This window comes from Tupaia chinensis, unplaced genomic scaffold, assembly GCF_000334495.1.
Source record: "Tupaia chinensis unplaced genomic scaffold, TupChi_1.0 Scaffold000088_1, whole genome shotgun sequence".
NCBI classification, from domain to species: Eukaryota; Metazoa; Chordata; class Mammalia; order Scandentia; family Tupaiidae; genus Tupaia; species Tupaia belangeri.
In genome coordinates, this window is record NW_006159550.1 from 6,972,741 (window position 1) to 6,986,103 (window position 13,363).

The 13,363-nt window shown below is 48.9% G+C and overlaps 1 protein-coding gene across 1 annotated transcript in view; it reads right to left on the reverse strand.

Moving 5' to 3' along the window:
- Positions 1 to 13,114, reverse strand: part of ANLN (anillin, actin binding protein) — a 54,445-nt gene extending 41,331 nt beyond the window's left edge. The window contains exons 1-4 of the mRNA XM_027769769.1: positions 12,965 to 13,114; positions 7,988 to 8,308; positions 2,985 to 3,373; positions 1,962 to 2,184 (exon numbers count right to left, since the gene is read on the reverse strand). Coding sequence (XP_027625570.1) covers positions 1,962 to 2,184; positions 2,985 to 3,373; positions 7,988 to 8,308; positions 12,965 to 13,070 — 1,039 coding nt within the window. The 5' untranslated portion in view covers positions 13,071 to 13,114. The remainder of the gene's footprint in view (positions 1 to 1,961; positions 2,185 to 2,984; positions 3,374 to 7,987; positions 8,309 to 12,964) is intronic.
- Between the last annotated feature and the right edge of the window lie 249 nt (positions 13,115 to 13,363).

Below are 13,363 nucleotides of genomic sequence, written 5' to 3' on the forward strand. Positions count from 1 at the left end.
GTTGTTGGCGGCCCAGACCTGGTGGCTTAAACTCATGCCGGGTGCATGTGTGTACGTGCGTGCCCAAGATCCCGAGAGGAGAATGGAGGAGAAGGGATTGCGGCGTGGCCATCCTCCCTGGGGGGTGATTTCTTGCTTTTTGTCTTTCTGGAGAGCGCATGTACCCTATAGCAAAAATATTTACCAGACTATCTATTGCATTCAATTACATGTCCTAAAATCTATTTATAAAACTTAGTTCTTTCAAAAACAAATTAAAGTAAAAATAGTTAGAAGGCAGTGGAGGTTAGAAAACCTTCAAGCTAAACAAGCAGAATCTGAACGAGTGGGAATGAGACAGTACGTGCTAATAAATCTACCCCTGCCGTCAGCTGTCCTGGCCACGGTGACTCTCACCCACTTACATTTCTACAGCCAATTTATTTTCTCTTGCTTTTAGGAAATCTAACATGTGTACTAGTTTTCAATTTGTCCGTCAAAAAAAAAAAAATGAGGGACTATTTGCTTTATTGAAGGGATGTCTTGATTTTGCGACGTCTTAAGACAGTACTCATCTGAGACAATACGGAGGACACTAGTGTGGGTGGGTGGGTATGTGTCACGCCCACAAAGACGGAGGGTCGCAGGCTATAACCCGGGCTCAGCTGCAGCGGGGGTGGCCAGGCTTCGCGAGAGCCAGCTGGCGAACGTCTGGTGCTCGGCGGCCGAGAGGCCCCTGCTGCAACTACTTGACCCTTCGCTGTGGCATGAAAGCAACCAGACACTACGTAAGTAAAGCAGGTGTGGCTGTGTCCCAGTAAAACCTCGTTTGCAAAAACTAAAACCAGGCAGAACTGACATGGCCACACTCCAAGAACCGCACCTATCAGTGTTAGGAATGATGCCGTACCTCAGGCCAGAGTCCACGAATGTAGAAAAGCAGCTACTTAAATATCTCTGAGGTTGTGGTAATATGGTTCTGAATACATCCAGTAGCCAAGAATAATCAAAGAAAGGTTTCTTTTTTTCTTTTTCTTGGAGAGGTTTTTGCTATAGGGCGCATGCGCTCGCCAGACAGACAGAGACAGAGAGACAGAAAGCAAGAAATCACCCCCAGAGGGGATGGCCACGCCACAATCCCTTCTCCTCCATTCTACTCTCAGGATCTTGGGCACGCACGCACACATGCCCGGCATGAGTTTAAGCCACCGGTTCCAGGACGCGAACCGTGGTCGACTACATGCGAGTCCAGCGACATAGCCATTACGCTAACTGCTGGTCCCAGAAAGGTTTATTTAAGCTTTAAGTCTTTAGAAAATCGAGAGTAACTAGCCCTATTCCATATGGGGATCCTGCTTTTGTTTCCCTCATCCTGGTTCATCTGGAATCTGATTTCTGGGTTCCACTTACTCCATAACAAGCAGTTTTCCCACTTTCATCTCTCTAACAGTGATGACGGGAAGCCCCACCTCACACACTCACCGCTCTGTCCTGGGGCCCTGACGGTGGGGACGGGAAGCCCTACCCTCACACTGGGTTGCAACACTGTCCACCATGACCCTAAAATGTGATTTCCAATTGTGTACCCCTACCCTCACACACTCACCGCTCTGTCCTGGGGCCCTGACGGTGGGGACGGGAAGCCCTACCCTCACACTGGGTTGCAACACTGTCCACCATGCCCCTAAAATGTGATTTCCAATTGTGTATATTTTGTCTGCATCAAGAAAGTGCCTACCGTGATGACCCTGGAAAAAGCACATTTCAACTGTTAAAATGTCTGAGGATAAATACTTTAACTGGTCTACACTAATGAATATCCATCCAGGCAATCAGAGCTGGACGTGGAGAAGCCGTTTGAACACTCGGGCACTTGCCCTGGGAAACCGATGGCACGTCCCTGGCACTGGCTGCCGAGATGCCGGGAATGCGTGTCCATGTAGCGGGCACTTGGACGTGACAGATGTCCTGGGGTACGTCACCTGCAGTTGTAGATGTGTCTGCAGGCCGAGGCTGCACACGGGTTTCTCTGTTTAGTTCTTTGGAATGGACTGTCTGGGGCAGAGCTGACTTCACAACTGGTTTTGATGCCTCCGTTCTCAGGGGACTAACGGGAGCTTCTTGAAGCCGCTCGCTAATTTGTACCTCACAGTTTTTAGCATTGGTGGTGCATGTGGTAGATTTCGCTGGGGAAGAAGCAGCTTTCTGAAATATGAAAACACTTCGGGTAAACGACAACATTCACAATATCTACAGTCCTTAGAACAATTCCCACCCTGTTTCAGCTTTATGTAAGAGCTTGAGAAATAATCTTGCTCTCTACATAGACTAAACTAACGTAAATGGTTTGAAAACAAAAGAAATCGACCTAGAAAACGCTACTACTTAAAGCGGGCCTGCCGTTCCGTCTCGTCCAAAGCCACGCCGCTACTTCAGGGGCAGTGCTGAGATGGAACGCAGACCTGTCTGCCCCACGCTTAGCTCCACACTACAGAGAACAGTCAGGGACCAAACACTCTTCTTTGTTTTTTAAAGACTGCTTTTTCAAACTGCTGGTGACACAGGTGCAAAGCAAGTTTCAAGCATTTCTCAGGGTGTGCGGCACGGGCTGCAGGCACCGACACCGCATGGCACCTCGCCCTCTGCAGCAGCTGCGGCAGAAGCTGACCATGTCTTTTCAGAAGGATTCGCATCTTCTCTTCACACTTTCACGTGAGACATCCGAATGGGACTCGCTTTCAGTACTCTCCTTGACAACCAGGAAAAGGCTCGCTGTCCCCTCACTGCCTACTTGGGATCTGCACTGAGCGAGTATAATTTCAGCTGTCATCTGCTCATGTATCTTGGCAGAGGGTACCAAATTTATGATTCTCACTTTCTATGAAATGGATACTTTAAAAATGCACATAAACACACCACCCACACACTATACGAAACGCACACCCATGCATTACCAATCATAACAAAGCAAGAAGTTCCCCAAGGCCAAAACGGTATGGACTCACCACCAAGGGGGAAGGCGAGGCAACTGCCCCAGATGCACTGGCCACGCCGGAGGCTGGGGCTTTGTTCAGAGAGGCTTCGCGTCCGCTTTGGGAACAGCATGGAGCTTCCTGCTCAACACTGCAGCCATTGATCTGAGCAGATGCTCCGCTCGCAGGGGGAAATTCGGGTAAACAAGCGGTACCAGGCTGTCCCCGGGCACTGTTCTGCTTTGCAGATGAGTGATTTACGTCATCTTCCCAGGAGCAAATGGCCGCAGCTAGGTTGGCCAGACGGCCCCGTCTCCCCACGAGAGTGGCTGAGGCACCTGCGATGGGAGGCTCGGGGGCAGAGGCAGCCACCGCTTCCTCTGAGGGCACTGGTGAGAACAGTGAGCTTTCAGGGATGTCATCTGAAAAAGTTTTCATAAAAACAGTTAAAATCCAGGTCTAAAAGTCATACTTAAATACCAGGGTCATGCAGCCAAGGGAATTTTTAAATGAGATTAATAAATTTAAGAACTAGTAAAAAGTTCTCATATTTATGAAACTATCAAGCTATTTGAAGTTGACAGTACCTTTTCAATCACATATTATACAAATTTTAAAAAATAGCTACACCAGGACCAGCAGGCAGTGCAGTGGTTAGACACTGGATTCCCACATGGCTGAGCACGGTTCAAGTCCTGGACCCAACAGCTTGAAAATCATGCTGGGCATGTGTGCACATGTGATCAAAATCCCAGGAGGAAAATGGAAGAGAAGGGATTGCGGGGTGGTCATGTACCCTGGGGGGTGACTTCTCACTTTCTGTCTCTCTCCCACAAGCACATGTTCCCCATGGGAAAAAATCTATTAAAGAGGGTCGGCAGGTGGCATGGTGGTTAAGGGTGCTGGACTCCCACATGGCTGACCACGGTTTGAGTCCTGGACCTGGCAGCTTGTTCTCTCACTTTCTCTCTCTTGCTCTTACTCTGTCCCTCTCTGTGGTCAAATGAAAAGAAATGAATAAATAAATTAAATAATTCTTTAATAAAAGAAAGAACCTTTTAAGGAAGAGTTACACCTTTTCTTTGGAGGATTATGAATGCTGTAAGACACTATACATGTAGGTCACATGCTTAGAATTCATGGTGTTGTAACGGTGCACAATTTAAGACGACATTCCACAGAGGCTTGTTTTAAAGCCAGATTATCATGGTGGTGAAGGCCGCTGTATCCCACATGGCCATCCATGCAGTTCAAGGCCCAGACCCAGCGGGGTAAAAACACACGATGCGCATGTGCACGAAGTCCTGAGGAGGAGATGTGAAGGAGGGACAGTGCGGCCACCCCCCAAGGACGGTGTGTTCCCCTTCCCTTTCACTCTCTCCCTGTCTCTCTCTCAGTTGCACGAGCACTCTAGCAACTGAGAACAAACCGAGGAACGAATTCGACGGTGCGACAAGGGCTTGCTGTGACGCGGGCGTGGCCTGTACTTGCTCTGCTCAATACAGCGGCCACGGGCTACCTGTGAGCCACTGAGCACTGGGAGTACAGCGAGGGCGACCGCAAGGCCGCACGCTCCTCCATGTGGCTAGTGGCCCATTCACAGTTAGACTAAATCAATGTTCTTGCAGTTACTTCACGTGGGGCCGAGTCCCAAATACTGATATGTAACTGACGAGGGATCTAGGCCTGAGTCCTGGGAGCCTGTGTACCAGGGAAGTCCTGGCTCACCTTCTCGTCCACAAAGTCCGCGGGGCAGAGGCGTCCTTCCTAAGACTTGCAGCTCCGTGTCAACGTCCAGTCCCGTCCCTCCAAAACCATAGAGATCTTGCCCCAGGAGCCCCCTCCCTACGCTCCTTCCCCTTATCCAGAACTGCTCAAGTCCCTCTCATCTTTTTTTAATTCTTTTTCAATCTGACAGAGGGTTCGTGCACTCCCTGGAGACAGAGAGAGAGAAAGCGGAAGCACCCCCATGGGGAGCGGCTGCACCATCCCCTCCTGCCCACCCCTCCTGCCCACCTCTCCTGCCTCAGGGTGGCAGGCACTTGCTCATATGCAGCCGGTGCATCTCTCAAGCTGCCAGTCAAGACCGAACCTCACGGCCACGTGGGACCCAGCGCCTCCAGCTCCACACCAAGGCGGCCCCAGGTCATGTCAAAACTAAGCAGGGTTGGCCCCATAGCCTAGTGGTTGAGGGAGCCAGATCCCACCTGGCCACCGCACAATTCAAATCTGAGGCCCAGAGGCGTAAAGAACCCGCCAGGTGCATGTGCACCCCAAATCCCGACAGGATGGAGAGGGAAGACAGGGACTGCAGCATGACTACCCTCCGGGGGGCTTTCTCGTTCTCCCTCCCTCCCTGTCTTCAGTTAATATTTACTTTTAAATGTTCTAAATCACTGCAATGCTTTATGCTCAAAACATCTAGGGCCTCGGTTGTTCTGAATATGTGTTAAATCATAACCCTTCTCTCTCCACAGGAAAATCTGCACTCTGCTGCCCATAGGGCACTGGGCTCCCACATGGCCAACCATGGTTTGAGTCCCAGACCCAGGCTTGAAATTCGCCAGGCGTGTGTGCATGTGTGCCCAAATATCCCAAGAGGAGAATGGAGAAGGGACTGTGGAATGGCCACCCCCTGGGGGGGATGATTTCTCACTTTCTCTCTCTATCTCTCAGATAAGTACACGTGTCCCGTGGCAAAAATCTCTCTTAAACAAACAAACAAAAACATGGTTGGGCTAACCCCTTGGCCTAGTGGTTAAGGAAGCCAGATCCCATGTGGCTGACCGTGGTTTGAATCCCAGTCCTGGCACGTTGGCAGCTTGAAACAGAGTTAATCTCCCCTACTACTAAGACAGACAGGTACTAGCTGACACCACCGGTCATGTGCACTCCGTGACGCACTCTAGACATCAGGCAGGTCACAGCGGTTAAGAATAAGAGCCCTGGGGTCGAGTTACTGGAGTGTGAATTTTAGCTCGCTGGTTGTGGGCAGGTTCCTTGGCCTTCGAATCCAGTTTCCCCTTCTATAAAGTGGAGATAAAAGTAGTATCTCATGAGATTGTTGCAAGAATTAACACTATTAGGGCAACAAAACCCTTCGCACTATTAGCACAAGAAATACTGGCTCGGCCATGGGGATGTGGTGCTCAGTGCTGTGCTCCACAAGCTGAGACCGCAGGAGGTTGGGTTCAATTCCTGGTCTGACCTGTGACAGGCTGGGCGAAGTGCCATCTACCTGCATCCCAGCAACTCGGGCTGAGGCTGGAGTTTAACGGCTCGAGGCTGGCCTGAGCAACATGCCAGACCCTCTCTAACAAACAGCCAGCATGTGGCCAGGTCTGAAGTCCCAGCTGGGAGGCTGAGACAGGGGAACTGAGACACAGACAGATTCTGTCTCTTAAAAAGAGAAGAGGGGGGGAAAAAAGGACAGGACTGGCAAGTGGCATGGAGGTTAAAGCGGCTGAATCCTCCATGACTGACTGCATGGTTCGAGTCTCAGACCCAGTGCTTGAGAACCAAGCCAGATACATATGCATGTGTACCCCAGATCCAGAGAATGGAGAAGGGACTGCTGCGTGACACCCCCCGGTGCGTGATTTCTCACTTTCTCTTTCTCTCTCTCGAGAGCACATACACCTATAACCCCTAAAAAGCACATGTGGAGACTATTATCCTCACTGTCAGAAAACACAACCTTAAACCCTCTAGTATCCCAACCTTACCAAAATTTCAGTAAAAAGAATGTATATTTACAGAAGACTGTCTGAAATATAACTCGTCTATACTTTTTGCAAATCATTTGGTCTTAATTCTAGCTATACATCGAATTATAAAAAGAACTTTTAAAAAATAAGGCAATGGCACACCCTGGGGCTCCACCTCATTTCTAAGATTCAAATCCAATAGTCTGAATGACTACAGTACTCAACAGCCAGCCTGAGACCCACAGTTAAAGGAATACTTCTTTGAGGAAGGCCCCGTAGCCACTGAGCTGCACACCTGCACTGGTCTGTCCCCCTGTGAGCTGCGCCCCCTGCACCAAGTCGTCCCCCTGTACTGAGCCATCCCCCTGTGAGCCGTCCCCCTGCACTAAGCCATCCCCCCGTGAGCCATCCCCCTGTGAGCTGTCCCCCTGCACTGAGCTGTCCCCCTTTGAGCCACCCACCTGTACTGAGCCATCCACCTGCACCGAGCTGTGCCCCTGTGAGCTGTCCCCCTGCACTGAGCCGTCCCCCTGCACTAAGCCATGCCCCCGTGAGCCATCCCCCTGTGAGCTGTCCCCCTTTGAGCCACCCGCCTGTACTGAGCCATCCACCTGCACCGAGCTGTGCCCCTGTGAGCTGTCCCCCTGCACCGAGCCGTCCCCCTGTGAGCTGCCCGCCTGCACTGTGCTGGTTCACTTCATAATTGTTTATTCTGAACCAAGCTTGGAGTCAGGCCACCTGCCTACCTTGAGAAATCGCGTAGGTTTATTAGTCCACACAAAACCACGTTTGGAGACACACAAATGAATGTCTTCTCAGGTCTTTGCACTAGCCATTAACGAGAGGCCCCTATGGTCTTCACTTACTAACTAACCTTACCTCTCGTGTGGTTTCCCTCCCCACGTTTCCTCCTCACCCTGACGTCTGTTTCCCTGTAACTCTGGTATTTTTGAGCATATCTCAGGCTGGGTTGGTTGGTTTTTTATAACAAAGCATGAGATAAATAAAACTGATCATAGCACAGACAATCCTGTGGCTTAACTTCTCATTTGCTTCTCTGGCTCCCCACCCGAGGCTCAGGTGGGACCTTTCGCCTGTTTCCGGAATGCTGCATATCGTCCTGCTTGGCGGCGTGCTGCATGTGTCTGAAATTTCCCTCCTCCCTGCTGGACACCGCTGCCTACCTCAGTCCCTCCCGATTACTTGTTAGTGGACCCATGAGTACAGAGATTACACGGAGCTTTAACCTTCCATGTGAACTGGGAACACATTCGGCACTACGACGGCCTCTCACCGAGACCGCTCCAGGACCACGCACGTCTGCCGTACCTGCTGCGTCGTCATCCCAGCGGCGCCGCTGCTCGGCCAGCTTCTGCATGCGTGTCCTCACCGACGAGGCTGCAGCGGCTTCCGACCTGGGCTGCGGCCCTGCCCGTGTGCCCAGCAGCGATGCGGGGACGCCCACGGCATTGCGGACGGCATCGCTCACGGCGGCTGGTGTTTGTGCCGCTGCCTGCGAGGACGTGGGAGCAGAACGAGCTTCCGTGGGAGCCGGCCCAGCTGGCTGCCTATTTTCCAAGTTGGCGACTTCGGCCTCCGCGCCGTCGGAGCAGCGCTTCTTCGACGGTGACGGCTTTGTACCAGAACTCTCTAGATCAAAAAGGACCAAAAGACATTAAAAATGTTAGTCTCTCACAGCACAAAAAAGCTGAAGTAGGCACGTAACAAAAGATTAAGTTTCTATTATTTTAACTGATTTTATTTACAAGAAACACCTAGAACCCCGCTCTCCTTTAAAACTTAGCAATCTGATATGGAAATTGCCTTGGGCCCCGCCAGTGGCATGGTGGGTAAGGCAGCGGGACCCCACATAGCTGACTGCGTGGTGCAAGACCCAGACCTGAAGGCTTGAAAAGCTCTCTAGTGTGTGTAGGCCTGCCCCGAATCCTGAGGACAGAGAAGGGACTGCAGCGTGCCTTCTCCTGCTCTCTCTCTCACTCTCTCTGTCTCTCTCCAGTGAGAGCACATGCCATATAGCAAACATTTAAAAACCAAAAAAATGATTTATTATTTTTTTTAATTTGGCAGAGGGTACACGCACTCTCCAAAGAGAGAGAGAAATCGAGAAAGCACCATGCAAGAGGGACGGCCGGGCTACAACCCTTGTCCTCCACTCCTCCCTCCTTGCTCATGAGACTCTGGGCACGCCCACACACGTGCCTGGGTGTTTTTCAAGGCCCCAGTTCTGGGACTCAGACTGCAGTCAGCCCTGTGGGACCCAGCCACCTTAATCACCATGCCACTGGCTGGTCTGAAATGTTTCTCTTTTAGCAAATATATTACTTATGCTTTAAAAATCTTAATTTAAAAAAAAAAAATTTAGAAGGCCACCTCGTACCCTGCCGTTTGAACAGGCTGACAATAAATTCCAGCTTTGGTGATCTGAAACACGCTGGCTTATACGCACACACCCAGACCCCGCCGGGATGGAGGAAGCAAAGGGGTAGTGGTGTGAGCACACCCCACTGGCAGCGGTGCTTTCTCTCTGTCTGTCTCTGGCAATTAAAAATGATAATTAAAAATAAAAAGATTGTACTTCCTATTACAATGGAAATGACTTTTTAAAAAATAAATTTAAATCATATTTCAGTACATAAACATAATACTTCACATAGTCTTAAGACTATAGTAAGGGACCAGCAGATGGCGTAATGGTTACATCACGGACTCCCATGTGGTCTCTGTCTCTCTGTCTCTCCAGCGAGCACACTCACCCTATAGCAAAACTCTAACAACAATGACCAAAAAAAGACGATAGGAAATAAGTCCATACACACAGAGTGAGTAAGTGTTCGTGCTGATTTTAAAGGTTATACAGCAAACCAATCATCTCATTTTTTTCTTTTTGCTAGAGATTTTTGCTATAGGGCACCTGTGCTCACCAGAGAGACAGAGAGACAGCAGGAAATCACCCCCTAGTGGGGATGACCACACGCCGCAATCCCTTCTCCTCCAGTCTCCTCTCAGGATCCAGTCACACACGCACAGGCACCAGGTGTGAGTTTTAAGCCGCCTGTTCCAGGACTCACCATGGTCAGCTACGTGGGAGTCCAGCAATGTAACCCTTATGTCATCTGCTGGTTCCTGGTCGCCTCATATTTAGGTAAGAAAAATCAAGCCTAGAGAAATTAAGTTGTTCACCTAAAGTCACGCAGCTAGACTAAGAACTAAGAAACCTGCTTTTCTATATATGAACCAGAAACCACAATAAAAAAGGAGAGGAACCAGGTTTTTATTTCTGAAACAATCTCTCATGGACAATGACCAGTAAGCAAGGGTACCTGGCTTGAGAGTTAGGGGAGAGGCAGAGAAAAAGACTAAATTATCTGGTCAACTTAAAGCAAATTCATAGTACAGACACTTGACATTTCACAATGTAAACTATGGACACATACAAAAATATAAAAATCAATGAAAAGGGGACCAGAAGTTAGCGTAATGGCTATGTCGCTGGACTCCCATGTAGTCGACCGCGGTTCAAGTTCCGGACCCGGTGACTTAAAACTCACGCCAGGCGCATGTGCGTGCGTGCCCAAGATCCCGAGAGGAGAATGGAGGAGAAGGGATTGCGGTGTGGCCATCTCCCCTGGGGGGTGATTTCTTGCTTTCTGCTTTCTGTCTCTGTCTCTCTCTGTCCAGCGAGTGCATAAACCCAATAGCCAAAAAATAAAAAAAGAAAAAAATAAACCTCTCCCAAAAATAATAATAATAATAATGAAAAGGTCCTAAAATAAAGAGATAATCCAAACATAAGACACGCTGTGTTGTTGGAAAAATCATAACGTATTTTTCTACATTTTTTAAGCAAAAATACATCTTAACTTTTCTGAAAATCCAATATAATTTCTACCCATGAATGAGTTTCAGCACATCTACAAAATTAAGTTTGAGAAGGAGGGATGTAAATCCCACATGTGGTCACTGTGCTCGCTGTCTCACCACTGCTCTTGTTCTGGCAACGACCAGATGAGCGCTGGTGGGAAGCCATGAGCCCTCGAGGACATTGGCCTAATTAAATTCACAGCATTAACCGTTCTCATTTTTCTGTGGACCCACAAACTCATCTTTTTTCTTTTTTTTAAGGTTTTTGCCATAAAGCACATGTACTCACCAGAGACAGAGAGAGAGAATCAGTGAGTGGTAAAGTGAGAAATCACCCTCAGCAGGGATGGCCATGGCAAATTCCCTTCTCCTCCATTCTCCTCCTGGGATCTTAGGCACGTGTGCACATGTGCCTGGTGTGATTTTGAAGCTGCCAGGTTCGGGACTTGAACCACAGTTGGTCATATGGGAGTCTAGTGTCTTAACTACCATATGACCTGCTAGCTCATCTAATCTTTTTAAAAAAAAAAAATATGTAACTGTAAGGAAATTAACTCTTGGGGGGCCAGCAGGTGGTTAAGAGCACTAGACTCCCACGTGGCTGACCACAGTTCGGTTCGAGTCCCAGATCTAGTGGCTTGCTTTCTCTCTCTCTCCCTCTCTCCCTCCCTCTCTCTCTCTCTCTCTCTCACTGTCCCCCTCTGGTCAAATTAAAATAAATAAAATAATTCTAAAAAAAAACAGAAAATTAACTCTCACTCACTTCCAAAATAGCCAAGCCAGCCCTATGCTCTCTTCTCTAGTTCTTCTTAACACTAGTTTTGCCTCTGTAATATTCTTTCTCTACCTGTAAGTATTTTAAGTTGTGCCAAAGAAGATTACTATCTAGAGTATTTCACACTCCAAAAACAACCAACAAGGGCTCGCCAATACTGCTGAGAATGCCAAGTTAGAGAAGAGTCCAGGTGAATTTGCTTTGTGTGTTTGCATGTGGCGTGTTTGTGTGTGCTTCTTTTTCAATTCTACCATGCCTGTAGATGAACAAGTTAAACTTCTACTACGTCCTGCAGAGTTGGCTCAGCAGCATGTGTGCTGTCTCCCTTCCGTTGCCTTGCTCATGCAAGAGACATGATCTGGGGACCAGCAGTTAGCACAATGGCTATGTCGCTGGACTCCCACATAGTCGACCGCGAGTCGAGTCCCAGACCCGGTGGCTTAAACTCACACCGGGCGCATGTGCGTGCGTGCCCAAGATCCCGAGAGGAGAATGGAGGAGAAGGGATTGCGGCGTGGCCATCCCCCCTGGGTGGTGATGTCTCACTTTCTGTCTCTCTGTCTCTCTCTGTCTGTCTGGCGAGCACAGGCGCCCTATAGCAAAAACCTCTCCAAAAAAAAAAAAAGAAAGAAAGACATGATCTGAACTGACACCAGTCACTATCGGGGTGAAAAAACTACATCACTGTCAGGATAAGCGTTAGCCTGTCCCTTCATTTTCCTTCCCTCAGGATTTTGAAGGGTAGCTTTGGACTGAAGAAAATAATATTCGATTAACCTGAAATGTGTAAAAGAAACTCTCCTCCAGCCTAATGGGTTCTAGAGCTAAGATGATAAGCCTGAAATAGAATAACAGGCTGCTCTTAACCCCCAAAGGCTATTACATTCGCCTCCCAAAGACCTAGGTTTTCGTTTCATTTTATTTTACTGCCATAGGATTCATACACTCGCCAAGGAGAGACAGAGAGAGGGAAAGTGAGAAATCATTCCCTGGGGGAATAGCCACTCCATAATCCCTTTTCCTCTGTTCTCCTCCTGGTATTTTGGGCATGCAAATTTTCAAGCCACCATGTCTGGACTTCAACAATGTTCAGACATGTAGGAGTCGAGCATCTTTACCATGCCACCTGCTGGCCACCAAGACTTTGATTCTTTTGCATGTATAATGAAATGTTGGGGGCTCATCTCCTTTAAACAATATATTTTCTTTTCTCTCTGCCATGGCTTGAAAAATGGTTTGTCCCCTAAAATTTGTTTGTGAGAACTTGGTCCCTAACATCTGGCATCGAGAGGTGGTTAGACCTGCAAGAGGTGAGGTCTCGTGGGCAATGGTTGGATCGTGGGGCATTGCCCTGATGAATGGATTAATGCGGTGTATGAAGGGGGTGAGTGCTCACCATCAGTTTCTGTGAGAATGGGATGTTACGACAGGTGGCCGTCCCAAGTCTGCCTCCCTGCCACAGCTGCAGCCCTTTCCACTCTTCTGCACCCCGCTGTGATGCAGCAGCAGCTGGGCCAATGCTGCCTCATGTTTGGACTTCCTAGTCACCAGAACCGTGAGCCAAATAAACCTCTATTCATCGTAAATCACATGGTCTTAGGTATTTCTATCACCACAGGAACAGGCTGAGACACCCCCCAGTCTTTTACCTTTCCCGCTAGATTGGTGTTGCAGGTTATCTGCTTCTGAAAGCGGCTCCCGGGCTCGCTTACTGTGAGCCACAGACCTTGCTGCGGCCGTAGGCCTCTCCGCCATTTTTCTCTGAAGATTTTCTCGCCTGGCACGGGTTCTTTCAAGCAGTTTCTACATGTATAATATAACAGAGTGTTAAAATACAAGTTTGGTCAAAGGTTCACAAGATTTTGGTTACCTCCTAAAATCATCAATTGCTATATAGAGTAACAGTTAAGTACGTCAAGAACCAATGCGTAGGGCCCACTGGGCAGCATGGCAGCCTGCATGGATCCAGTGTTGTTTGAGCATAGCATGTTTTTCAAGTCTCCGAGGCAGGGATTCGAACCATGTTCTACCATGTGGGATCCAGCTCC